A 26228-nucleotide genomic window follows, 5' to 3' on the forward strand; every position below is an offset into this window, starting at 1 on the left:
ACACAAAGCCAGAACAAACTCCCTTTTTCAATGTAACATGCAAAATACACTTAAAGAACATATTTTAAGGCTTATTCTTGACAGTGTCTCTTTTTAAACAGCAGGAAAATGGGATCACTTTTAGTGCTTGGGTACAGGGGAATAGATTCCTACAGTTTCTAGAAATTGGAATTATCCAATAGATTTGCTAGAGAATTTTTCCAGTTAGTTACACAAAATCACTTGTCATTTTAAAGGATTATAGAGGCAAGACAAACAATGCTGGGTTTGTAATCCTGTGTACCTTATACATTCTATATCCGTTCAATACACCAGGATGGGTTTTTACTTTTTTTAGGACTGAGACTTAAGAGCTTAAGGTAACTTTTTCTTTAATGTAATGTAAATCCATTGCTGCTTTGTACAACTTTTTCTACTGTGTGTTTTCTTTACTTAGATCTTGACTAAGAAATGTTGGCGTCCAATAAACTTACACTTTGTTTCTTTTGAAATTACTGTGTCTTCTGCTGGAATCTCTTGGCAAAGTGGGATGTTATTGTACATACCATTGTGTCTGCGGGGTGGGAAATGTGTTTGTAAGAAGCATCTTTTGTTCTATTGCTTGGATGTAAATGCTACTTTTACATTACTAAAATAATGGCTTTTTGTTTGTTTTAGTAGGTGCCCCACTGAACTTTTTACTGGAAAATACAAGAAAACCAACTGCTTTAGACAGTCCTAAAAACTTAAGCACAGCCCAAGTTCTGCGTCCTATGAAATCAGTGATTAAAAGGGGAGTTTGTGGAGGGGACACACATCAGCTGAGTGTCTCTCATATAAAACTGGACTGCACCAGATGTTTGGAAAGACACGGTCAGGAATGTTTATGGTGTTTTGCAGTGCTCTCCTCCAAAGCAGTTTTTGCTGCTTGTATTTCCCTCTTCAAAACACCCTGTGTGGGAATGTAATATGTGGATTCCCATAGGTGCAGAAAGTTATCCTTCTGTCTTTTGGAAACAGGGTTTTCTCAGTTCCCCTCTTCAAACTAGACAAGACCTGTCTTTGAGAATGCTTAGGCCACTTTTCTCAGCTTCTTGCAGTTCACATCTGCTGTCCTTTGCCATTTTTAACTTGTGCAACTTCATTGAACCAGGTTCACTCAGATTATTTAACAGAGGAGAAAAGGTCTCCAGAGTTAATCTCCCACAAGTTTCATATAATCACTGACTGGACATCGAACAATGGTCTCAGTGGGAGGGACAGGACCTGCAGCAGGAGGATGTGCTGAAGAGTTCCATGCACTTTTTACCCCAGTGCTTGTCATAGAATCATAGAATTGATTGGATTGGATTGGAAAAGATATCCGAAAACATCAAGTCCAACCCTTGGTCCAACTCCAGTCCCTTTACCAGATCATGGCACTCAGTGCCACATCCAGTCTCAGTTGAAAAACCTCCAGGGATGGGGAATCCACCCCCTCTCTGGGCAGGCCATTCCAATGCCTGAGCACTCTCTCTGGAAAGAATTATTTTCTGATCTCCAACTTCAATTTCCCCTGGCAGAGCTTGAGCCCATCATGCCCCCTTGTCCTATTGCTGAGTGCCTGGGAGACCAATTCCCACCTGGCTAGAACTTCCTTCAGATAGTTCTAGACAGTGTGGAGGTCACCTCTGAGCCTCCTCTTCTCCAGGCTAAACACCCCCAGCTCCCTCAGCCTCTCCCCACAGCACTTGTGCTCCAGTCCCTTCTCCAGCCTTGTTGCTCTTCTCTGGCCCCGCTCCAGCCCCTCAATCTCTTTCCTGAACTGAGGGGCCCAGAACTGAACACAACACTCAAGGTGTGGCCTCCCCAAGGCAGAGTCCAGGGGAAGGGTCACTGCCCTGGGCCTGCTGGCCACGCTATTCTTGATACAGGCCAGTTTATCAGAGGCAGTGGGGCAATAGGTCAGGTGAAACACAGGGCACAGCTGAAGCACCAGCTCTGCCAAATGGTCGGATCACGGCTTGAAAGGGCATTCCAAGCTCAAGAGGATTTGGAACTCTGAAAACGGGGACAAAGGGTTCCTGGCCTGTCCCTCTGTTCCTCCAGAGTTGGGTGAGCTTTGGAAAAGGCAAAGAGAGTGTGGAGAGCTGCTCTCTGACTCATTGACAGGGTCATAAACTCCCAAAGATGTGTCCCCCTCTTTCTCATTTCAGCATAAGGAACTCTTCCAGCTCTTCCTGCATCCAGTTAAGATCAACACACAGTCCTCTCTCCGTTTCTGTTTCAGAGCAGACAAACCCCTGCTTAAGTGCTCCACAGAAAGTGCTCTAGAGACCATACAGCCTATATTTGGCATAAAGCTCAAGCAAATCAAAATGATAAAAAGCTACTGATAATGCCATGAGCATTGCACCTGTTTTCATGGTTATTTTTGTTCTCATTCCAGTTGTCCATTTCTAACATAGTTGCTCTTCAAACAAATCCAGTAATGTTTACTTACTTTTCTGTTCAGAGGGTATTTCCAGTTACCATGCTTTTTTTAACATACAAACACTAACAGGATCATTTTTACTTTCAGACCTCCTTGGATAATATTTCTTCTTCCAGTACTCAAATACTCTGGCAATAAAAATTTTCAAGGTGTTGGCTGCAATGAAGCAACACAGACAACTTTCATTGCACCTCCATATCACATGTGCTGAAACAGGACATCTAAAGTTACTTTCTGCCAACAAAGACCTCACTTTAAATTGCCTCTGCTGTTTTGATAAACCCTTAAAAATTTCTTAATGTCTTGGTAGTCCAGGCTCCAGGATGTACACAGCTCTTCAATCTCATGGAGCCCTGGTGTAGTCATCAGCTTTAGCTGATAGTTGAGGGCTCAGGCTCTAATCTAGCAACATGTTCTCTCCAAGGAAGTCCACTGATCTTAAAAACAAGACAGTAAGGCCTGCTGGGATTACCAACATCCAGGGATGCTTCTGCTGCAAGGAAGAGGCTGTGCTGAGGTTTTCAGGCTCTGGAGGCAGGTGGCTGAAGGATGAAATGGCAGTGAGCCAGAAGAAGAGGTCAGAGAAAGTACAGTGACAACAGAAGGATGTGAGGTACAGAAGAGCCCACGCTGTGGCTCTGCCAAAAACAAGAAGGAAAAAACCCAGCCTGTTTTAAGGTGTCATTTGTGATGAATATGCTTATTTTGGTTCCCACTTTTTCCTTTCTTCCCTAATGAATAAGATGTCCCTGGGGTATGACACCTTCTAACCCTTTTGGCTGACAGAAACTGCATCCATTACTCTCATCATCCATTACACTGTGCTATAAAGTCTATGAAAGAGTTTAAGGGAAGGAAGACTTTCCATAAGACTGTTTAATAATATTTCCTCTACAGTCTTGCACTGGGGGAAGTTTTGGTCCTCTTGGAACAGGCTTTGAAGACTGCCCATCCTGAGGGCTCCTCCAGGTGTGCCAGCTACAGCTGTGCAGTATTTGCTGCTGCCTCTTCTTTAATCATCAATCAACTGAGCAACCAAAAGCCACAAGAAGAAAATTTTGCTTTGTTAACTTGCATTCATGTTACTTGTTTCAGGAAAAATTTGACTGGGATGTGTTAAGGCACATAAATATATTTTTTGAAAGCATGAGAAAAAAATATAATGCAAAAACATTAAACTGGCACTAAGACTATGTCTGGAGGAGATTCACAGATATTAAAATGAGATCACAGCCACCTGAAGAGCCACACTCAAAAGCATCACACTGAAGGTGAAGCCCTCTCTATATGTGTATATATGTATATAAAAATGCATGTGAGAGTGCTAAAATAAAGCTTGGAAATCAGTTTGGAGAAAAATCCCTGTTAGGCCAAGGTTGTGTCACAATACACTTTGTCCCAGAGGTGTCTTCTCTGGTAATTCATAGAATCGTAGAATCAGTTGGGTTGGAAGAGACCTCCGAGATCATCAAGTCCAACCCTTAATCCAACCCCACTTCGATTACCAGATCATGGCACTCAGTGCCACGTCCAGTCTCACCTTAAAAACCTCCGGGGTCGGAGAATCCACTCCCTCTCTGGGCAGGCCATTCTAATGTCTGAGCACTCTCTCTGTAAAAAATTTCTTCCTGATATCCAACCTAAACCTCCCCTGGCAGAGCTTAAGCCCCTGCCTCGTCCTGCTGTTGGTTGCCTGAGAGAAGAGACCAATCCCCACCTGGCTACAACATCCTTTCAGGTAGTTGTAGAGAGTGATGAGGTCTCCCCTGAATCTCCTCTTCTCCAGGCTAAACACCCCCAGCTCCCTCAGCCTCTCCCCACAGCACTTGTGCTCCAGTCCTTTCACCAGCCTCGTTGCTCTTCTCTGGCCCCGCTCCAGCCCTTCAATATCTTTCCTGAACTGAGGGGCCCAGAACGGAACACAATAATTTCCTTCACTAGGCAGTGTATTTTCTGCCTGGCTGACAGCTTGGAGTGAGAGTGGGGTGCAATTCCAGACTCTTGAATCCTTGGCTCCTTGTTGGGACTGCCAAGGAGGAGGCCAGTCTATCCCAGCCTGAAAAATGCAGGAGCATTGGTTGTAGTCAACACCTATCATGGTAACATATAGTCAACACACTTGAATATAATTGAATAAACTCTCCAGGACTGAAGAGTTTAAAGTATATTGCCCTTTCCTGGGGCCATAACAAATGGTATTACTCTTGGATTTGCATAACTATTGTGAGTGAGCCATGTGCTCCAGGCTCAAGTGTTTTAACCTTAGTCCAGGACCCTTGGAGGTGTGCTCTGGGATTGACAACCCGAAGCTCTTGCATTTTCTTAGCTTTGTAGCTCAGTAGGAACATTTTCACTGCTCTTTGAGAAGGTTCCAAGATTTTCCAAAGCCTTTCTTTCATACTCTTCTTGCTGTTGGTTTCCCACAAAATTGCCTGAAGTGCCACTACTCTCTCTAAAACTTGAAGGTCCCTTTTACTACTTACCAGGTTCTTTCTTCTTTCTAATGCCCAACGTTCCCAAACCCAGTTGGTCTCTGTGTCTTCAAACATCTGTCTGAGGGGCATGTGAGTGTTTGTACTGCATGGGAGAAGCACACATTCCTCAGAAGTCACTGTCTCCTGGGCTGGAGCCCGAGATTAAGGAGGGGCACTCATCTCTCCTGTAGTTCCTTGTGAGGAGATTCTTCAGCTCTATCTTGGGCATGGGAAGCCTTAACCTTTTGGGCACAATGTTAACTCTGAGCCTAAATTGACCCACAGGTGAGAACATTCATGCAGCTGGAATCACCCATCGTGTCTGGAGCAGCTCAGAGCACAGCAACCTCCCAATTCCAGCACCGCCACCTCTGGTGATCCTGGCGCTCTCTGGTGGAGAGAATAGAACCGGTGAAAATAAAGGGGAAAAAACAAACAACTTGTCTGTCGTGGTTTAGTTTGTAAAAGTTCATGTATTTTACTGAAGTTTGGTGAGTATATTTTTGAAGAGTCATCATCATATGAAAAACAAAAACAATTTTCACTCCTTCATTGCCGTGCCAGATACAAGCAGTTAAAGAAACCAGCAATTCCAGACAAAATGTCTGCATTTTTTGCCTTTGTTCCTTTTGCAAGTAGGAATAGATTCATTACCAGGTATTGAATCATAAAATCAAAGAATGGTTTGGGTTTGAAAGGACCTTAAAGATCATCCAGTTCCAACCCCCTGCCATGGGCAGGGACACCTTCCACTAGAACAGATTGCTCCAAGCCCTGTCCAACCTGACCTTGGACACTTCAGGGATCAGGCAGGCACAGCTTCTCTGGGTAACCTGTGCAAGTGTCTCTCCACCTTCTCAGGGAAGAATTTCTTCCTAATATCTAATCTAACCCTACTCTCTTTCAGTTTGAATTTGGATCTGGAGAGAGGGAAAAGTATGACTCTCCAAGGAAAAGCAAAATTGTTATGACAAAATTATGACACTTGCAAATGATGACATTTAAAAAATTAATGGGTGGAATACTGGTGTGTTACAATGAATACAAACACCATGGTGCCACTATTTGTCTGCTTTTCCATGCTGTTCTTTTTCCTTGTGTTCTGGTTTTGAGGTTAAATGACCTCTTGATAGGTTGTATTTCTGGTGCAAGAATGGTTTCAAAAGAAAGTAAAGTTTCCAAGGTGTACCAGCTTGGGTCTGTGGTTCTAATAGAATTTAAACAGAGCTTTGCAGCTTTGCTTTATGTCTGAATACATAATTCAAAATTATGATTGGGAGAAATGGAACATTGTGACCCACTTGCTTTGAAACTTAGCCAATTTGTCAACAGCTATATTCATGGGCCATGGTTGTTTTGTCAAGACATTTTTAGGACCAGGACTGTATATTAATAACATTTATAATAACAAAGCTATAAAAGCAATTTTCTGATCTAATGAAAAACTCAGCTCCTGGCAGTATGTCCTCTTAAGCAATTAGGAGATGTAGGCATTTGGGCAAAGAAGAACTGAATGACCTAACTGAGCTGAACTTTTTGTTTCTGCTATGAGGTGGACATGTTACTTGTTCCTTGGTGTTTGGATAGATCAAGTATCTCTTGATTTTGGAAAAGAACTGAAAATAAGAGCCGTTAATGTAGAGGTGTAATGACATCATCATCTCTGAGTTTTTGTGTATGGAGCAAGACTCCTTCATTAAGGAAAGGATGTTCTCTGCAACACACAAGTTGAGGGGGTGATTCCAGATCAAGAGCCTTGCCCCCATGCCAGCTCCAAGTTACAAAATTTTGCTTGGTGGCACCTCCTTGGTGCCAGGCTGCTGACCATCTTCCAAAGAGGCTTCCCTGGGCATCCCACCTGGCCCTTGTTTCATGTCTTTGCACACCATCAGTCTCTTTCTCAGCTGTCACAAAGACTCCAAAGTATTGGCTCAAAAGAGGCAAGGTGGGTCACATGTGCTGAATCTCACCTAAAAAGGGGCTGCAGAAAACAGACTGGAGAGGACAGGACCATCTTTTGGCTTTGGCTTTAGCATTGTGCCTCTCCTTGCCTTCCTGAGCAAACTTGCCACAGCCAGCAGGTGGAAGGACATGCCTGTTACCTGACCCTGCCACAGCAGAAGAGTGGAGAGAAGCTGAAATGCTACATGTGAAAGGGGAAATGGTCCCTTCTTTAATGAGGAGTAACATACCCACAAGGGATCACATTTCAGGAATGAATATTAACAGGTCTGCTTCTGGCAGCAGCTCTGACAGTGAAGAGTGTGCAGTGGTATCACCTCAGGCTTACTGTGATGCTATAAAATCTCATCAAGAGGACATGGTTATAGCCACATCACAGCTAAAGGAGTCCTGGAACGCTGGAGAAAGATCTGCTGGGCAAAGTACAGTTTTGCCAAACTAAGCAGATCTTACACTATTAAACTGTCTGACAAAGCACTTGTTTCAGACTTCGTGTTAGACTGCTTGTATGGCTTCCTGGGAACCTTCTCTTTCTTTCATGTGTAGAAGATATGCTCTGGAGCTCAGAGGCAGATAATTATTGGGGAAGGTTTGGGTTGATCTTATCTCTGTGCATTGTAATTGTATAAGTGATCATTTAATTGCAGTGATTGAATCTACTTTATACTTTTTTTCCCATTGCTCTGCTCACAGCTTTAAAAATTAAATTAACTAAAATAACTGTGATTTCATCCTGTTCCCTTTCCTTACACATATAACATAGGACTGGGGGTAATCTCAGATTCCACGTGTTAGATTTGAGTGTATGCCCTGCTGTGTCCCACCTTGTCACACACATTCAGCTGTGTCATCTGAGCCACCCACCTGCAACAAATCTGGAAGTTCAAGTCAATAGTCAAGGTCCTAAAATTCTGCCCATGTTCTGTCTGCCAGGTGAAAAAGAGCATCCAGAACAGATTCAGACCCTGGCAGTTAATGGGTGAGATGTTCCTTTATTCTTCATGTGCCTCATGGAGCTCTACCAGCAAAACTTCCTAGAACTACTCTGGCATCACTCTGGGCCAGAGGAAGCTCCAGGTCTGCCTTTCCAGAACAGAGTGGAGAAGTTAACAAAAGTCATTTTTCAAAGGACCAAAACAGGACACGTAAAGCAACCACAATGAATGATGCATTTATAACTCTCTTTTTCCACAACCCTTATAAAATCAACTCTGAATCAATCTCCCTCACCTTATGTTTTTGACAGAGATATATATCTGCCATTTAAAAGGAAAGCTGGGACTTGGGAAACACAGAAGATATTTAATACAAAATACAGCACCTAGCAGAGCCTAGGAGCAAGTCAGACCCACAGTTCCCAGCCTCAAAGTACACAGAATTATGAAAAACTAATTCCTTTACTAATCATACACCCAGAGCTATGCTTTGATGGGTAAGATTCTGAATGTTCAGAGAGGGCTATTCCAAGTTCACAGGTGCAAGAAAAAAGAAAATAATTAAATATTAGTTACCACATATTTTTGGTATCCTTCAAAAGTAAAAATGTTAAGTCTTTCTAGTAACAAGATAGCTGATAAAGTTCTGTAAAGGAAAACTGTTCTTAATGTCTCAGTGTTATCTTTTACTCTTTTCTTGTCATTTCACATTCACTAATTAGACTCACAAAATTCCTGCCAGTTAAAGAAAACTGTCTGTGTGACAAACGTGGGGAAATGAAACATGGGACAACAGGACATGAAACATGGAAACAAGAGCAGGTTTGTCTGCCATGATGCAGCGCTGTAACAGAAAACCCTAAGGAGAAAAGATGGTGCAGCAAAGGTACTGGTTTGGACCTTAAAATTAGCCCAAGTAATTAGTCTGATCTCTGAGCAGGGTCAGTTAACCAATGTATGGAGCTGTGCTGAAATGGCAATATGCCTCTGGTTGTGGATTTTCAGAGATCTCAGCAGATCATGCTGGGATCATGCAGGTGCACTCCAAATTCCCTGTCTGGGGTCTGGCAGGCAAAAGGCAGATGGCCAATGAGTGGAGTGTGGGATTTCCCTGTGTCCCAAGCAAATACTTTGACCCCTAAGCAGCCCACTCTTCTTATATCCTTACAGGAAACTATCTGCAGCAGATAAAACCATGTTCTGGCCCTGTTAAGCTCAGAGATGCAAATGTAGACAACATATTTATAACACAAAATTATCAGATTGCTTCTCAGCAATTTGATGCTCCTCCCAGAGGCCAAGCCCTCATATTCTAAAATACTGTATTAAATGTTGATGCAATGGCCCTTCAGGAATCCCAAGCTCCAGAGAGCAAAGTGAGGGTATGGAGCAAAGATGATGTACCCTTGGTGAAGGAGGATCAGGTCAGGGAGTACTTGAGCAAGGAGGACATATATAAGTCTATTGGCCCTGATGGGATGCACCCATAAGTGCTGAGGGAGATGAAAGATGTCAGTACAAGACCACTCTCCATCACCTTTAAATGGTGATGGTACCTGGGAGAAGTGCCCAAGGACTGGAGAAAAGCAAACACCATTCCTCACTCCAAGAAATGCAGAATGGAGGGTGACAGGAGTCGGCTTTGCCTTGATCCCTGAGAAGATGATAGAGCAGCTAATCCTGGGCACTAATTCCACACATAGGGAGAACAAGGTGATCAGTCACCATCAGGAGGGTTTCACCAAAGGTTAGTTGGACTTGGCCAACAGTATAATCTCATACAGTGGTTTGGCCAACAAGGGGAGAGCAATGGACTTCGTCTACTGAGACTTTTGACACTGTCTCCCATTAGGTTCTCACAGAGAAGCTGATGAAATACGGGCTGGATGAGCAGACAACAGTGAGGTGGACTGAAAACTGGCTGAACAGCTGGACCCAGAGGGTGATGATCAATGGCATAAAGACTAATAGAGGCCTGTAACTAGTGGTGACCCCAGGGGCCAATACTGGATTCAGTCCTGTTCAACAGCTTCATTAATGATCTGGATGATGGAGTAGAGTGTACCCTTGACAAATTCACTGGTGACACAAAACTGGGAGGCTTGACTGACACAGCAGAGGGTCATGTTGCCATCCAGAGGGATGTGGACAGGCTGGAGAAATGGGCTGGCAGGTACCTTGCAAAGTTCAGCAGAGGGAAGCATGAAGTCCTGCATCCAGAGAAGAACAACTCCAGCCACCAGCATATGCTGGGGGCCATCTGGCTGGAAAGCAGCTTTGTGGAAAGGACCTGAGGGCTATGGTCAACTGCAAATTTAATATGAGGCAACATATGTCCTTCCAGCAAAGAAGGCCAGTGGCATCCTTGACTGCATTAGGAGGAGTGCTGCAGGCAGGCTGAGAGGAGTAATCCTTCCCCTCTACTCAGCTGTGGTGAGGCCACACCTAAAGTGCTGTTTGTCCACTGAAGAGAGTCCAGTGAAAGGCCACTAAGATGATTATGGGCTGGAGCATCTCTTATATGAGAAAAGGCTGAGAGAACTGGAGGGGAGAGGCAAGAGAAGCCTCAGCATGGGGGTTGGGATTTTATCAGTGCATAGAAACATCTGAAGGGAGGGTGAAAAGAGGAGTCAGGCTCTTTTCAGTGGTGCCCAAGTGACAGAACAAGACACAAGAGGCACGAACTGAAACACAGGAGGTTCCCTCTGAACATAAGGGAAAACACCTTTTCACTGTGAGGGTGACCAAGCACTGGAACAGGTTGGTCAGAGAAGCTGTAGAGTCCAGGGAGATATTCAAAAGACATCAGTGGTGGGCATGGTCCTGGACAATGGGCTCTGGGTGGCCCTGCTTGAAATGGGGGGGCTGGACCATATGACTTGCAGAGGTCCCTTCCATCCACAACCATTCTGTGTTTCTGTCATGTACTCGCTTCCTTCTTCTTTTTACCTCTGCTTCTAGCCATGAATGGGATTGAAAATGTCCAGCAAAGAAGCATTTGCTGTCTGGTCTGTGAGCCCACATGGTTTCTACACCTCACCATCTGCACCTACACAGCTCCCTTGCGACACACACCAGAACCAGCAGGATGGGGCCCTCAGTAATTTCCCTCAGAATCCATGGCACACACTCCAATGGGCTGGAATTCCAGTTTCCAGTCAGAAAAATATATTTCTATCCTTTAAGGGAAGGCTCTCAAAGGTCCAAAACCTGAGTGGAGCAAGAATTTACAGTGACATTTCACTCCCAGCCTCAATGACTTAATAGCTGGTTGTTTTACCACATGGGTTAGGAAAAAAATTCAGGTGAAGTTCTTTAGATGGGACCTGCCATATGTAAACATAGACACTCTGAAAGAAGCAGAGCAGGAAAAAAAAGCAATATAAAAATGAGGACACAAGTAGCGATAAGCCGATAAGGCAGCACTCTGAAAACCAAACAGGAACTTACTGAAAATGAATATGACAAAAATAAATAATTCTGGAACTTTTATTTACGATCAAAATCCAATTTCCTCCCCTTTATCGCAAACCTCCTATTGCTGATAACAACAGCATAGCCTGCAAAAAGTGCTTAGTCCTGAATTGATGTTCCAGGCTGCAGATCACAATGAAACACGGAACTGGGCTTTTCCTCCTTCCAGGGAGTTTGACATCCTCAGCAGAGGAGATGATGAGGCACCAGGAAGAAAGGGAAGCTTGTGTTCACCCTTTGATAGGAAACAGGTTGGAAAAAGAAATGTCTTGTAATCAACACAGCTGTTCCCTGAGTGCTCTGAAGGACAATCCCAGCCCCCCAAGCGTTACCCTGACATGTAAAGAGGTGCCTCCATGGAATGCTTGCTTTCTGCTGAGGAGAAGTGTGGCAATTCCATCCACTGGGATTTGTAATTTTGCCACAAACCAGGTGAGTAAACCTCAGCCTCCTGAACCCAAAGACTATATGATCATTCTTTTCAGAGGAGGAAGCCAGGCCCATCCACAGCCAACCCACTGTGGCCACAAGTGACATTAAAAGGGTTATTTATGTGTGCAAAGATGCTGTTCACATGACTTCATTTGCAGTTGTTGCTTAGTGTGTAAATGCCATCACTCAGGAGCATCGAGGGAAGGGGAAACCTTTCGCTGCACGGAAAACAACAAAAACTATTAGTCTGACACCTGTGTCTTCACCGGGTCGCTGAATGCCTCTCCTGCCCCACTCTCCCTACTGAAACTCTCCTTTTTAGCTGGTCCTTGGGAGTGCTCTTCTCATCCTGTTCTCTGGGTTTTGGAGAGAAGCACCGGCTCAAGGGAACACTCACACTCTGCCCACCCCAAGCCCCTTTTACCCCCTGGCAGCAGGAGTCCACCCCGAGGGCACCAAGCATCCACCCCAAGCCCTCTTACCCCCGAGGGCAACAAGCATCCACCTCGAACCCCTCTTATCCCCGAGGGCACCAAGCATCTACCTTGAACCTCTCTTACCCCCGAGGATACCAGACATCCACACTGAGCCACGGGTCCACCGTGAGGGCACCAGGCATCCGTCCCAAACCCCTCTTACACCCAGGGCATCAGGGATCCACCTCGAGGGCACCAAACATCCACCCAGGGTACCAGGGCTCCACCCTCAGGGCACCAGACATCCACCCTGAACCCTTCTGACATCCAGGGCACCAGGCGCCCACCAGGAACCCCTCTACCTCCGGGAACCAGGCATCCACCCCAAACCTCTCTTACACAGGGATACCAGGAGCCCACCCCGAGCCCCTCTTACCATTAGGTGCCCACCACGAGTCCCTCTACCCCCAGCGCACCAGGAGGCCACCCCGAGAGCACCAGACATTCATGCGGGGTACCAGGGGTCCACCACGAGGGCATTAGACATCCACCCCAAACTTCTCTTACCCCGGGGGGGGGCACGGGGCGCCCACCCCCACCCCCGGGGGCACCAGACACCCATCACCGCAACTCCACCACACCTGCATGTGCCTCCCCGCAGGCACCGCCCGAGTCGGCAGCGCTGCTCGGGAGCCACCCCGGGGCCGCGTCCCTGTCCGTGCCCGTGGCCGGGGCCCGGCTACCTCCGCGGCCGCCCCGGGGCGGGGACTGCGCCGTGGGCGGGCGGGGCAGCGCGGCGCGTCCCGGGGCATCCGCTGGTCCTTGCGCCGCTCCCAGCGCGGACCGAGCCCAGCGCGGGACTGCGGCCGGAGGGGTCCGGAGCCGCGGCCCCCATTATGGTCAGCCATGGCGTGGCTGCCGGGCGGGCTGGCCGAGCTGCGCTGGGGCGCGCTGGTCGCCCTGTTCGTGGCGGCGCTGGCCACGCTGGCCGTGTACCTGGTGCAGTACGCGTTGCTGGCGCTGCGGCGGCGCCGCGCGCGGCCGCTCCCGGCTCCCGGCCCCGCCGCGCCGCGGGACGAGCTGCGGGAGGAGGGCGGCTCGGTGCTGGCCTGGGCGCTGTCGCGGGGCAGCTGGAGGCGACAGTGGCGGCGGGCCTGGGTGGCTGCGCTGCGCGCCGAGGCGGCGGAGCGGGCGGTGAGTGCCGGGGATGCAGGGATGGGGGAGAAGGGGATGACCGGCCGGGATGCTCCGGGCCGGGATGCTCCGGCGGTCCGCCGCGCCCGCCGGGATGGGGCCGGAGCCCGGGCGTGGGGGATGCGGCCGCGGGCTGTCCCTGCGATTTGCTCCAGGGATAAACCAGGGTACTGGTGGTGTGTTCGTGCCCCTCCGTGTGTTTCTGTATTTACACGTGTGCGTTCGGTGGCGGCTCGGCGGGGTTTGGCACGGAGGAGCCGGGCAGTGGCGCGGGATGGGCGCACGCGTGGGAACGGGCAAGGATGGGGAGAGAGGAAAGCCGTGATCCCCGCAGGGGTTCGCACCGCCGATAACATTGTTGGGGCGTGGGGAGGAGGAAACAATGGAAACTTCCTGGCCTGGGCCTGCGGCCCGTCCTTCGGCAAATAATTCCCAGAGCTGGGCTTCCCTCGTATTGCCTCGGGCCCCACTGAGCCCGTGTGTGTATGTAATTCCACGGGCTGGTGTCCCCCAGACCCGATGGGTAGTGGGATGCTCAGGGTTTGGTCAGTTTGCTGTTAACCTGGGTCAGGGAGGATGCACAAAACATGGAATTCCTTCCCATCCCAACCTGTCCTTCCTGCAAAGGGTTCATTGTGGTATCCTGCTTGTTGGTGTGTAATGGTATGCCCGGTCTAAGAGGTGAAGAGCTTAGGTGAGGCTGTGGCAACCTGATTTCCGTGTCCTGAGGACTGAACCCTTGTCATGTCAATGGAAAATGCTGAGGCTAAACTATCTAGGAAGCAGCATGTCCCCAGGTCTCCAAATTTCCATACATCCCTCTCCCTAGGGGAGACCTCTTAGCCCTAGGATGTTCCGTTCTTCTTGCATGCCAGGGAGCAGGCTGGGGGACAAGGAAGAGCGGGGCAACATGTGTGTGTGAAAGATAAGGAAAAGAAATTTAACACTTTCCAAATATCACTGTGAGTTAGGGCAGTGGGAGGAAAATACTTTGTCCGCCCTTCCAAATTGCACGGTGCAGCTGGGAAAAGCATGGGCTGTGTGTTAAGGAATAAAGGTTTGCCCTGCACTTGTGGAAGAGAAGAGCCCAAACAGCCTGGGCACAGGTGCTGGGAACTGAAAGGGAGCTGAGGCACAAGTGGCAGCTTCCTGTCCCTGACTACAGACCAAAGCCCCTGTGACAGGGACACGCACACCCTCCTTCCCTCCCCGGGGAGCAGCTGGAGCCGTGAATTCACCGCCTGGCACTGCAGCGTGGTGGTGCTCCCTCAGTCAGGCTCCCAAAACAATGCCAGAGGCACGCAGCTAATGGAATTCCTGCGTGCAAAACAACCCCGGGTGAGGAGGGAAGTGGGGCTGACTGCTCAGTGTGGGGAGCAGGTGGAGAATGCAGCGCAGGGGCTTCTGAAAGGATGACCTCACTGCCAAAACGCTGCCTTCTTGCTGTCTGTGTGCAGGCTGAGTGGCTGTCATCACTGCCTGTCATCACAGACAGGGAGGATTGGGGAGGGGAAGCCTTCTTTCCTCACCTCTGCAAGATGGTATTTGGGGTTTCTTAGTTTTGGCACAGCCTAGTGCAGCCGGATGATTAGGCCAAACCAAACAGCCTTTTTCAAACTGCAGCGCTGATGAATCAAAAGCAGTTTCACTGAACTCTGTTGCTGTTCACAGGCTCTGCTCTGCACTGTGTTGTGTACCTTGTATTCTACTGCAGAGAAAGATGAGTTGTGATTAGGCTCATAGTTATGTCCTAAGTATATGTTTTTCAGGCTCTACCCTATATTATGTAGTGAGGTGTCATGGAATTAATACATAGAAGTTCTGACATACATTTGCAATTCCAGGAACTTGACTGGCAGTGCATTTATATCACTTGTTTTCAAGCAATGGCTTTGTCACCTAATGATGGTTCTTTTTTGCTTCTTTCTTAGGATTCTCCATTGCTTATGTTTGAGGAAGATGACCCACCAGAACCACTCGAGCTAGTAGTTAAAGAAGTTATTAGTGTTGTAAAGTCAGCTGAAGAGAAGGTAAACTTTGGATTCTTTAATGTACTTTGGGGCAGGAAATGTTAACTTTTATTAGCATCATTGGGAGCTTTATTTGTCAATACTTCTGTACCCTTGACCTGTGTTTGTCAAGGCTGGGAAGAGGCTGCCTCTAATAAACCTGTGCAAACTCTCTGCATTTATTCACGTCTTTTGCAAGTCATGAGCAGAAGGTGCTCCAGGGCTTCTACCAAATGGACAATAACCAGGGTTATGCCAAGTTTATGAGTACATCTCCAATGAGCTCATAAGAGCAGAGCCCTCTCCCTCACCTCCGCAGTCTTTAGGGTGGTTCCCCATCCCATTGCTGAAGTATGGGGAGGAGACTTCACAGAAAAAGAAAGGGCCATTTCTCCTCTGGGGCAGGAAAACATCTTTGTCTGCCTCTTGCTGTTTGTGGGGCTGATGACAGGCTTGCTTTTAAGTGGGAACTGGGTAAGGATCGGTGGAACAGGTGCAAAGTCCTGAGGCTGAAGTCTTGACTCTGCTGAATCCTGTGAGGAGCAAGTGATTTCTTTTTTCCTCTTCCACTGCACATATTGGGAGGCGATTTAGTGCCTGTGAAATTAAAATAAGGCAGAAGGTGGCTCTTAGAACAGGACAAAAATGCATTAAAAGTAAAAACTAATCTGTTTATGCTTATTATCATTCTGCATTCCAGTGACTGTAAGTGCTACTTACATCACAGCTGGTGCTCAGCTTTAGGCACCTGCATCAAATTAGCCTAAAGCATTTCTTTTAGTTTTGCTCTGTTATTGTGCTTTGCTTGTCTGATTTAGATGTTAAGCAGCTCTCCTATGATTCCTTTGAAAACTATGCATGCTTATCTGCCTGATACACAACTTAGAGGCACACCCTGACTGGTGGCAGCTGGGGATTGTGACTTGTAAAGTTGTTTGTGCCCTTGTTTTCTCTCTTTTTATTTGTTTAGGGTGGTTTTTCCCCTCCCAGAAGGGGGGCTGGAGAGACTGGATTTAGCAAGCTGTAGAGTTGGCAGTAGAGTTACTCTGTGCCACTGAAAGATAACCATGATGAGAAATTGTAAGGAGAGGGGGCTGCTAGGTTTGAAAGTGATGTGCTGTGCAATGTGTGAAGGCAGCACCCCAGGGAGATCTGCTGCAAAGAAAAGCTGGCAAATAACAGCACAAAAAATGGTGTTTGGCAGTGCAGTGTCTAAAACGTTTCTGGAAATTGGGCAGGGCTGCAAATGTGTTTGCATGGGAGGTGGCCAGGAGGTTTGGGTCTGCTGGCTGCCCTTGGACAGTGAGAGCATCATCTTAAGTCTAAAAGTGGTGCCTGTGTTCCAGAGCCAAGGCACAGAGCTGCAGTTCTGGATTTCCCTGAAGTCTTGTCATAGCCCAGGGACCATTTTGCTCAGTCCTCAGCTAACTTGGGTGTTGTTTGCCTGTAGATTCTGACTGCCAAAGCAGCGAGGTAACTTAGTGCCCACAGTGCCCTGGCAGCCTGAATCCAGGGAACTTCTCTCTTCTACCTGTGGCTTTGCAGTCCTCCACTCTCCCTTGTGCAGTCTGTGGTCCTTTTCTGACCTTGGGATGAGCCATCTGAGTGTGTTAATCGAGCTGTTCCACTGCAGACAGCAATCTAATGTGGTTTCAAAGCAGCTTAAACCAATACAAGCACGCTTAAAAATTATTCTACTGAACCAGGTTTGCTTTCATACACTGGGTTGTTGTGTACTGTGCCAAAACCCATTTCCACAGTCTTGTGCACAGCTGCTGGAAAAATTTCTCTAAATCATTCTTACCCCTTTAATTAAGGTACAACCTGAGTATCTTTTTGAATTTCAGTGTATAATAACCTTAGAGTGGCACTGGTAGCTGCTTTCCCTTCTTCCTTAAATGCATACCTTTCTCTAAACAGCTCAGGAGTTCTCTTACATGATAATTGTCTCTCATATATTCCTCAGGTACTACCCAGAGTCCAGAGGGTGTTTTTGTGGTGTTTTCTTTCCCCTCCTTTGCTCTTGAAACTCTTAATATTTGCATATGAAATTGAAAGCTCTCTTTGCAGCTTGTTCCAAATTCAGAGTTCCGGTACATGTCTGTAAGTCACTACTGGTGTGACTGGCTCTGGATGTAGTTTGTGACCATGTGCTGTGTGTTTGTCAGTGTTGTAGCATCCCACAGGGCTCTGCACTTGCCTGAGGCATCAGCTCACACAAGATTCTTTTCCTGCAACCTGTTCAACGTGCTGCTTGACTTGTGATCTGCGTGGCAGGAGCGTGTGGGTGCCTTGGCTCACCAGCCAGGATTTGATTTATGGCATCTCCTTTCAAATATGACTTTGACCTTGCAGCAGAGAGGTTGTGGTCATCAAAGGAAGCAGAGGCTTGAGGGTGAGAGATCAAACCAGCAGTAAACCTGGCACGTGTAATGCTTTCACCCAGCTGTATGATGAGAGCCCTGTGGTGAGTGGTCTTCTGTCCTCTTGGGCCATGGAGCACAGCCAGGCGAGGAGCCTGGGAAGTCTTGCTCCAAAAAAATGAGCCAGATAGACTGTAATTACTATATTACTGCTGTCAGCCTTGTTTATGACCAGGACACAGGCTGACACCTGCAGTCCTTAGGTGTGTCCCCGCTGTCCTGGCCTTCAAGAAGCTGAGAATGGTAAAACTGGCGTGTGTTCCACAGTGAAATGCTGCAGACATGGTTGGAATGCTGCTGGTTCTCAACTTGGCCAAAGCTGTTGTGATGGGAACAGAGCTGCTCTGTGGCTGAAGGTTACACCACACTGCTCCTTGATAAAGCCTCTATTTATGTGTCGCCTTCACTTCCAGTTTTGGGCCAGAGCCTAAATATATAGAATGAAGTGGCCTGTTTTCATTGTGTGGTACTGGTTGTTTTGTTTTAATAAAATAAACATTAGGGATATTCTTAGCTATTTCTGCCAGCTTTTCCATTAGTGCAGTCTGTTTCCAGAGGACTTGAACTTCACAACAGCAACAAAAAAGGCAACCAAAGAGAAGATTCTCTTGCTGAGGACTTGGCACAAGAGGGTTTGGATGGAACAGGCTACCACAGAATTCTTTCTTTTTCTGCTTTATGCTTCAATGGAAAGGGGTAAAATTTCTTTAGAGTGCCGTTCCTTTAATGAGTGATAATAAGTTGCTATATTATCTTTAACTCTTGGTTTGCTTGAAAAGCTGTCCCACAGCTTTGCTGCCTTAGTGACTGGGCTCTTTTTACAAACCTAGGTGGAATTATGGCCTGTGCAGCTTTTTTCCTTGTTTTTTTTTTCTGGTTTCTATACTAGTACAACCCTTTAGCCTAAATGTGTTTACTCTTCTTCCATGGTGCTTGCTGTCAGTAAATGTATTATGAAGGGATTATATTTCCTTCCAGCTTTTGTTTAGCTTGGCTACAGAAGTTGTTCCCTAAGTCTCTTTTTACAATATTGTCCTGGCTCATAAGTCACTCCACTCTCAGCAGCAGCTCCAATTAAATTCACATTCTTGAGCTTGGTGGCTGAAGTGACACACAGCCCTACAGGTGAGGTCTCACCATGCAAGGAGACAGCTTCTTTTTGTCTCTGAAAGTACTTTTTTGAGAGATTTTAGGCTCCAATCTGCCTCTCCCATGCTGTGACTGCTTTGTTGCATCCAAGTCTCTCTCCCTGTGGCGTTCTCCCAGTGATAAGCTGTCCTCTGTTTGAGTAGTAGTTAGTTCTTGCACACACACACACACACACACACACACACGCACACGCACACGCACACTATGTATTTTGTATCGTATTTTTCTCCTACATTTAAAGGTTTTTCAGCTTTCTAGTGTGATGTCCTAATCTTCCTGTATGTTTCTGCTTCCCAGCTTACATTCCTCAACACCACACTTGCATTCAGGTTTCTCCTGAGGGGTTTTGGATGTTAACTGTGCAAAAGTGGACAGTGCCTGACAGGCTCCTTTGTAACTTTTTTCCAGCTTTAACCCCTCTGCTCGCAGTCCTCTCCCTTTCCAAAGCACATCCCCACTCTCCTTAACGTGGGAATGACAGACAAAACAGCACAATGATCTCAGCTGCTTCAGAACTGAGTGGTTTTTTGGAGGAACACATCAGGGTGGGGGTTTGTTTGCTTCCCTGGAGATGATGCTGGGTTTGGCACTGTCAGGTAGCCTGTCTTGTCTTCCAGCTGCTACTGCAGATGTGTGTGGGCCTCCTCTGGGCTTGTGCCACATCTGCCAGCCTGGCACAGGGATCAGGGATGCCTTAATACCCTGACATGGGTAAATTCTGTCTCTGCAACTGAATTACTCTCCAAGTTGGCAGCACAAATTGGCAAACCTCTCCTGGGGTTCATTGTCTCCTGTTGGTCTCCACATCTTCACCTCTGCTGTCTCTCAGATGGTTTGTCAAGACTTGCATGTTAGTGAGGCTAAACTAGCAGGTCTATTTCTGGTATTTATTTATTTTCCTGCTTCTGAAATGTAAGGACTGCTTCCTGTCCTTGCACCGTTTGATATTCACTTAAGTTGATAGGTGGATTGAGAATTCTTCCTGCCCTGTCTCCTTTTACTCCCTGCTTGTTTGTTTTATTCCCTCTCCCCCTTTTTTCCCACATGTTTGAATTTGTGTGTGACAGTCTCAAAGGAGTGGATAAATTCACGTGTTTTACCATTTTCTGCTTTGTTTCTGTGGCTGACATGGAAAACACTCTCTCCTGCACTCATTCCATCACTCGCTCTGCCTTCACCATGGTGTTTGCCATCAGTTTAGAGAACTGGTTTGAGGTTATCTCGTTGTATTTGTGGACTGGCTTAGATATTGCATTTGTCTTCTCTCCTTCGTTTGGTCTGTGTCACTTGGTGAACTGGGCAGAGAGGGCTTGGTGAAGAAGCTGGAGAAACCTCCTCAGGAATTAAGGCATTGGCTCTGATAACCAAAGAAAGTCATGTAATTCTTATTCTGAACAGCTGAGTGTTAATGTCTATCAAAAAGCACAAGTTTTTGACTGGAAATATTTTCTTATGGTGAGGTTTTAAGCCAAGCATGCAAAACTGTCTCTGTGGCCATTGCAGGATAAGTTTTCCATGCCTAAAAAAGAGCCTTCTCATAGTAGTACTCTGGGAGAAGTATGGGAAATTGTGAGGGTCCTAAATCTTACTGATTAGGATGTGTACTGTGTACTGATCCCTGCAGTTGAGATCAAGGCAGCTTTCACTGTGTGGTTGCCTCATGGTAAATATTAATTTTCTTGTGAAAATGTTAAATATTTGTACTACTTACATACTACTGAGTAACCTCAAGTAACCTGTTCTTTCTGGAAATAAATACCAAGTTCTGTAAAACTGATTTCCTTCCAGAAAATGAAAAAAAAAGGCAATTGAGGCCTGTACTGCTGAGGGTTTTACACACACGTGTGATGTGGTCAGTGCCTGGGGAAGGTGAAGAAGATCTTCCCCATCAGGGCTGTCAGAACTTCCCCCTGAAGTCACAGCCCGTCAGCTCAGAGGGAACCTGCTGCTGCTGCACTTCAAAGGGGAGGGGGGAGTAACAAAAAGGGAATGTGCAATGCATGAATTGTTGGGGTGCCAATGCTGAAACTGAAACCTCGAGGCCAGAGGACACCACGTGTGAGGAGCAGGGACACCACGGTGCTTCTTGAGGTGAAGCAGCTTCTGCTGCTGCTTCAGGAAGGAAAAACCTGAAATTTCGCAGTTCTGTCCAGAGGAACTACAAAGGGAAAAAAGTCAAGATACAGAGGGGGATAGCAAAGTAAGGGGAAGGGTTTAATAGCTGTGAGTACACAAGTTTGGAGACTTGAGTTTCTCAGAAAAATAGTCCTGCTCCCATTGTAGTGCATTTTCAGTCTCCTTTGTTCCTTCAGTTTTTTATATCTGGAAGAGAATTGCTTTGAGGATAATTGTGCCAACAACTTTAGATACACGTAAGCAAGTTCTGCCACAGCACCTGCTGTGTGTCAGTGCCAGGGAGATGGAGAGCAGAGCCCTGTTGGGTCCAGGAGTTTTGCCACCACAGCTCACCCCCATTGTGGGCCACTGTGGTCAGGGATGGAGGAGGGAGGCTGGAGAGTGCTGGGGAGATAGCAGGAATAATCCTGGCATTGGGGTGATCCAGTGCCAAGAGTCAGCTGAGTATGGGGAGGGATGGCAGAACACTGGGGAGGAGAAGGGACACAGCCTTGCTGGGAACCCCTTGCATGGAAGATCCCCAAAGCACATGGAGAGACCTTGGCTGGTGATGGGGTCTTTGTGCCAGGGGAGGTGCTGGAGGGAGAAAATGCCTTGGTCTGGATTTCTTTGTGCTGCCACTTTACCTCACCCTATTTCTGCTAATTTGGAAGATCTGTCTGGCACAGATGTAGGATCACAGAAGAGAGCTGGGGTGTGACCCCGGTGGGAGTCCAGAATTAGTTGGTCCCAGCTGCTCTTTAATTTTTAAAGAGAAGTTTGTTACAAATATGACAGGTTTTCTAGACTCCAAAACACAAAAGTGTTGATGACTGGGGATGTCCCTGGTGAGAAGGGTGGGACAGAGAGATGAGGAAGATAAATGAAGTTGAACGCTCTTCCCATCAGTTCAGGTCCTCTGTTTTCAAATGGACATCTGTCCTTCCTCTTTCTCTCCCCTGTCGACCAGAAAGGAGTGCTTTGCCTGATCCTTCCTTCTCTAGCTCTTCAACTGCACAGAGAAAATTAATTTGAGGAAGGAGGTTGGAAGGGGGCATGGGGGGAGAGGAGCAGAGCACAGGAAGCTTCAGTATTTTTCTTTGTGTGACTGGCTTGGACTGTCCTGGGGAAATTGGCCTATATGTTTCTGCTCTGGTCTGTCAAAGTCATCTACACTTCTAAAGGAATGTCACTTTAACAAAGGAAACAACAGTTGTAGTCTTGTTAATCAACTTCTCACCACTTGTGGCAGCATCTTAAATGAAAACAAAGTTGCTTTCTCTTCAAATTCTAGCCCGGAATTCTACTGCTCTCTGTGTTCTGATCCCTTAATCCATCCTGCTCCCAGAACAAAGGGGTTCACCTGACATAAAGAGATATTTTCATTTACGAACATGGAACTGTTCCTTTTTCTGATTGGATAAAAATGACAGATGTACATATGGGAAGACCACAGTTATTTTATTAAAAGGGCAGAAGAGGAGTAGGACTCAGTAGATGTCTTTGGCAGAAAATAAAATCATCAAGGAGGCTGAAAGTACAAAGTCTAGTGGTTTGGGCTTTGAAATCAGTAGTAAAAATACATTTTAAAATTTAGCATCTCTTGACAAAATGTCGAAAGAAGAATGAAAGTTGCCATCCTTTACTTGGGATTACACGATTAAAAAACAAGTGGCACATGAAGTCATCTACCAACTCTCTGGCTGCACTTTTATTTTTTTTACTTTTATTTTTAAGCATTAATCAGCCACATACCTGGCAATGTTGGCTCTTGGGCATCCAGCAATTCCAGATTAATGGCTCTGCATCACATGTGCAGCAAGTCCAACTCGTTGTGAATGCACTGAGCTTCCTGTGGATGTGTGGATGAAGTGTGCAAGGATAATAAACCACTGCATTTAAGACATGCAAGTGTCAGCAGCTTTTGCATCAGACCTGTCCTTTTTGCTCCTTTTCCTTCTAAAAAGAGGGAAGAACCTGTTTGTTTTTGAAGTCTTCAAAGAGCCACCATGTCTGTCCATCATGAATGAAAGGAGGGATTCTGTGTTTCCTTTCAGCTACGAGTGGAATAAGCAGTTGAGGTCTTTGTTCTTGTTAACTATTCAAAATGCCTTAAAATCCTATATATTTTACCATAATAGTGGGTGTTCACATTGATTGTATGGGATTCATGTCAGAAATCACTTCTGAAGGAATTCAGACTTTGGGAAAGAGGAGAGGTGAGGGAAACTGATTTGTCCACTTCTGAACTATAATTTTCAGAAGACAAGCCTGAAAAGGCAAATCTTGTTGCTTGCGGGTGCAGTTGGGATTTTTATTTGTCATATCAAGCCCCCCCACCCCCTACTCCTTTGTAATTAAGTCTGTACCTTAATGGCTGTGCTTGGAAGCCCTTGATAATGCTCTGGTCGTCCTCAAGATGTACCCTAGAGAGCCCAGGCAGATGAAATATATTTCAGGAGAGACCGATGAGGATCTTCCAGAAGGAATATGATTAATTTTAAAGCCTTCAGCTTCAATTCCAGTGCCCATAAGTGGAGCAGTGAGTGCACACACACAGTTTAATAGCATCAGGCAGAGTTTCTGTCAGACAGATCTCGCAGCGAATTATTTGTCTGGCATTGCATTGACCTGATTACCTTTGCCTGAGTCAGCCTAAGGAGGCCTCAGCTGTCCTTTCCCGTGGAGCTGTGGGAACAGTAACCACAGAGAGACAGTGACAAGCAGATGTCTTCAGCCAGCAGGTCTGGTTGCAAAGTGAACGTGTCTCTGTGGTGTAATGAATGTTTTCTGACTTCTATCCCGGGGGCTCTCCCAGTGCCACCAGGAATTTTGCCTGGCAGCTCCAGCACTCCAGTCAGTTTGCAGAGGAGAGGGAGGAAAAACAATTCAGTGCTTGTAAACTCAGTGTGATAACAAGTCAAATTACTGCTCACTAAAGTGAGGGAATGGACTCAGTGAAGTCTGTCTCAGTCAAGTGGCATGCAGACTCTTCCCAGATGTTTAGTTTTGTTACCAAATGTCAGGACCTTTCTTGGTTTTGTCAAAGGCTTGAATAAACTTTCAAAGGCTCCTGTTCCTTCCCATCCCACTGGGAACTGGAATTACTCAGACAAGATCCTCTTCTGTAGCAGCAGGTTTATGCCAAAGTTTCACATTCGTAGGATACCACTAAAAGGTTGTTTGGTGAAACAAGCTATCTTATGGCAGGATACTGAGTTTGGAGCAAAAGAGGAAGAAGAACAAACTTTTTTTGTCTCTCTTGTGCACAATTGATGTCTTTGAGCTTTGTCAGGTGAGGATTTACTTTGTAGTAATACAAAAGAACTTTTGGGAAACACCATAATTTGCAGCTGTTAAATTTTGTGTACAGAACTGAACACTTGAACAATGTTTCTTTAGGAGAATGTACAGAAAGGACGTTCATGAAATTACTTAGGAATTTCCTACCTATGGAATTTATCATAATTCTGATAGCTTAGGAACTAAAAAAGGACTTTTTCTTGCCTTCAGCAAACCTTCTGAAGACTGATTTGTTTTTCCCTTCCATTGTTCCCCCTCACCTTTTTTATTTCTTCAGGTGGTTTCTTGCAATGTGGTGGGAGATTCTGTCAAGTTCATTGTCGCTGTCTCTCACCCTTCACCTGCAGCTGCTGAAGCTCAGTCCTACAGTGTGAAACTGTCTCCAGTTCACTTGCAGGTAAAGGGTTGTTCTCTCTTCTCTTTGTTTTGTTACCCTTTGTCCTGCAGCTGTTTGCAAACCGCAAATTCACTTGTGTTAACTCTGGTAAAACATTTGGTAATGTTACATTTTCCCTCTGGGGCAAGTGGTAAATTCATAAATTATGCCTCCTCTTTAGGAGGCTGTGGGTAAATAACAAGTTGGGTAGACTAGTTGGATGTATAGAACAATTCCCTTTTTTGAATGGCATTCACTCTCAAAGCTTAAGCAACTTTTGCCTTCTTAGATTGTCAGTTTGAACTTACTCATGTCATCCTTCCTTTGTCAAGCCTTAGCTTGGGCCTTGACCTGCAATTTCTTTACAGGACACCAGAACACTCTCCAGTAACTCCTTTCTTTTCAACAGCTTCGGCTCTCTGTGAAAGACAAAGGAGAAGATGCCAAAGTGGAGTGGTTCCTCCTTAACACGGATGAAATCAACTTTGAAATCCAGCCAGCAGTGCAGGAGGTCAGTCAGTAGGTTTTATTTGTTGTAATGGGAGAGGAGGTGGGTCTCCATCCCTGAGGTCCATAACGCAGTGTAAAGCACCTGCAGTGGCTCATTCATCAAACCCCTACATCTCTGGAATCTAGGGAGCATCTGTCGAGATTACTGAGGCATTCAAGATAGATCAAGTCTGTATTTGACAGACTGATAACTTTGCAAATATCTTTCATCTGAATTCAAATGTGTAAAAAATGTCTGTTCCTAAATACCTTCTCTCAGAGCACTTTGACAGTAATAAAGAAATCCAGTTGTAATGGTATTCCCATCAAAGCAATGAGAAAGTTGCTCCTTCCTTAATTTAAATCAGTTTTGAAATCTTGCAACAATAGTTCAGAAACAGTTGTGAAAAAATACAGTTGTTTAAGGAAATGATGGACAATCTAAAAATATTTGGATGCTTTTGGAATTGCACCTATCTTTGTGTATAAACACTGATTCATTGGGGGTTGGTTTATTGGGGCATCCCTTGCAAGAGTTTCTTTATAACTGAGATTCTCTTCTGCCTTTGACCCAGCACAATTTTTTTTTTTTGGCACAAATGTGGTGACTTCAGCCTTTCTTACAGCAGTGGGTGAAGCCCAGCTTGTGTTTCATGAAGTTGCTTTACAGACTGAAGGCCTTGTTAAAAAATAAGGTTTTTATAGAGTTGCTTCTAAAGACCTGTTCTGAATGCACTCAGATCATAATAATTTATTACCACATATGTACAACTCATAACAAAGACAGACAAGCCTTTTGAAGAGTGTTTTAATGTAGATTTTACTGTGCACACGTAGCATGTAAATGACCTTCACGTGTGGGGATGACATTCTGATTATGCACATACTGAAGAGTCATTAAATCCTTACTGACAAACACAGATGACTCTGGTGCAGCCACTGGACTTCACAAACAGCTTTTTGAGAGATGCCCAAGTCCAGGGTTGCAGAGTTGCAACTTGTTATGCCTTGCCTGCAGTTTTAGA

At 46.0% G+C, this 26228-nt stretch overlaps 1 protein-coding gene across 1 annotated transcript in view; it reads left to right on the forward strand.

The window, feature by feature from the left end:
- The first annotated feature begins 12928 nt into the window (after positions 1-12928).
- The window catches only part of C2CD2 (C2 calcium dependent domain containing 2), a 38961-nt gene continuing 25661 nt past the window's right edge, over positions 12929-26228 (forward strand). Inside the window, exons 1-4 of the mRNA XM_071566506.1 lie at positions 12929-13339; positions 15271-15369; positions 24616-24735; positions 25124-25225. Coding sequence (XP_071422607.1) covers positions 13052-13339; positions 15271-15369; positions 24616-24735; positions 25124-25225 — 609 coding nt within the window. The 5' untranslated portion in view covers positions 12929-13051. The remainder of the gene's footprint in view (positions 13340-15270; positions 15370-24615; positions 24736-25123; positions 25226-26228) is intronic.

Source organism: Pithys albifrons, chromosome 1 (genome assembly GCF_047495875.1).
Source record: "Pithys albifrons albifrons isolate INPA30051 chromosome 1, PitAlb_v1, whole genome shotgun sequence".
NCBI lineage: Eukaryota > Metazoa > Chordata > Aves > Passeriformes > Thamnophilidae > Pithys > Pithys albifrons.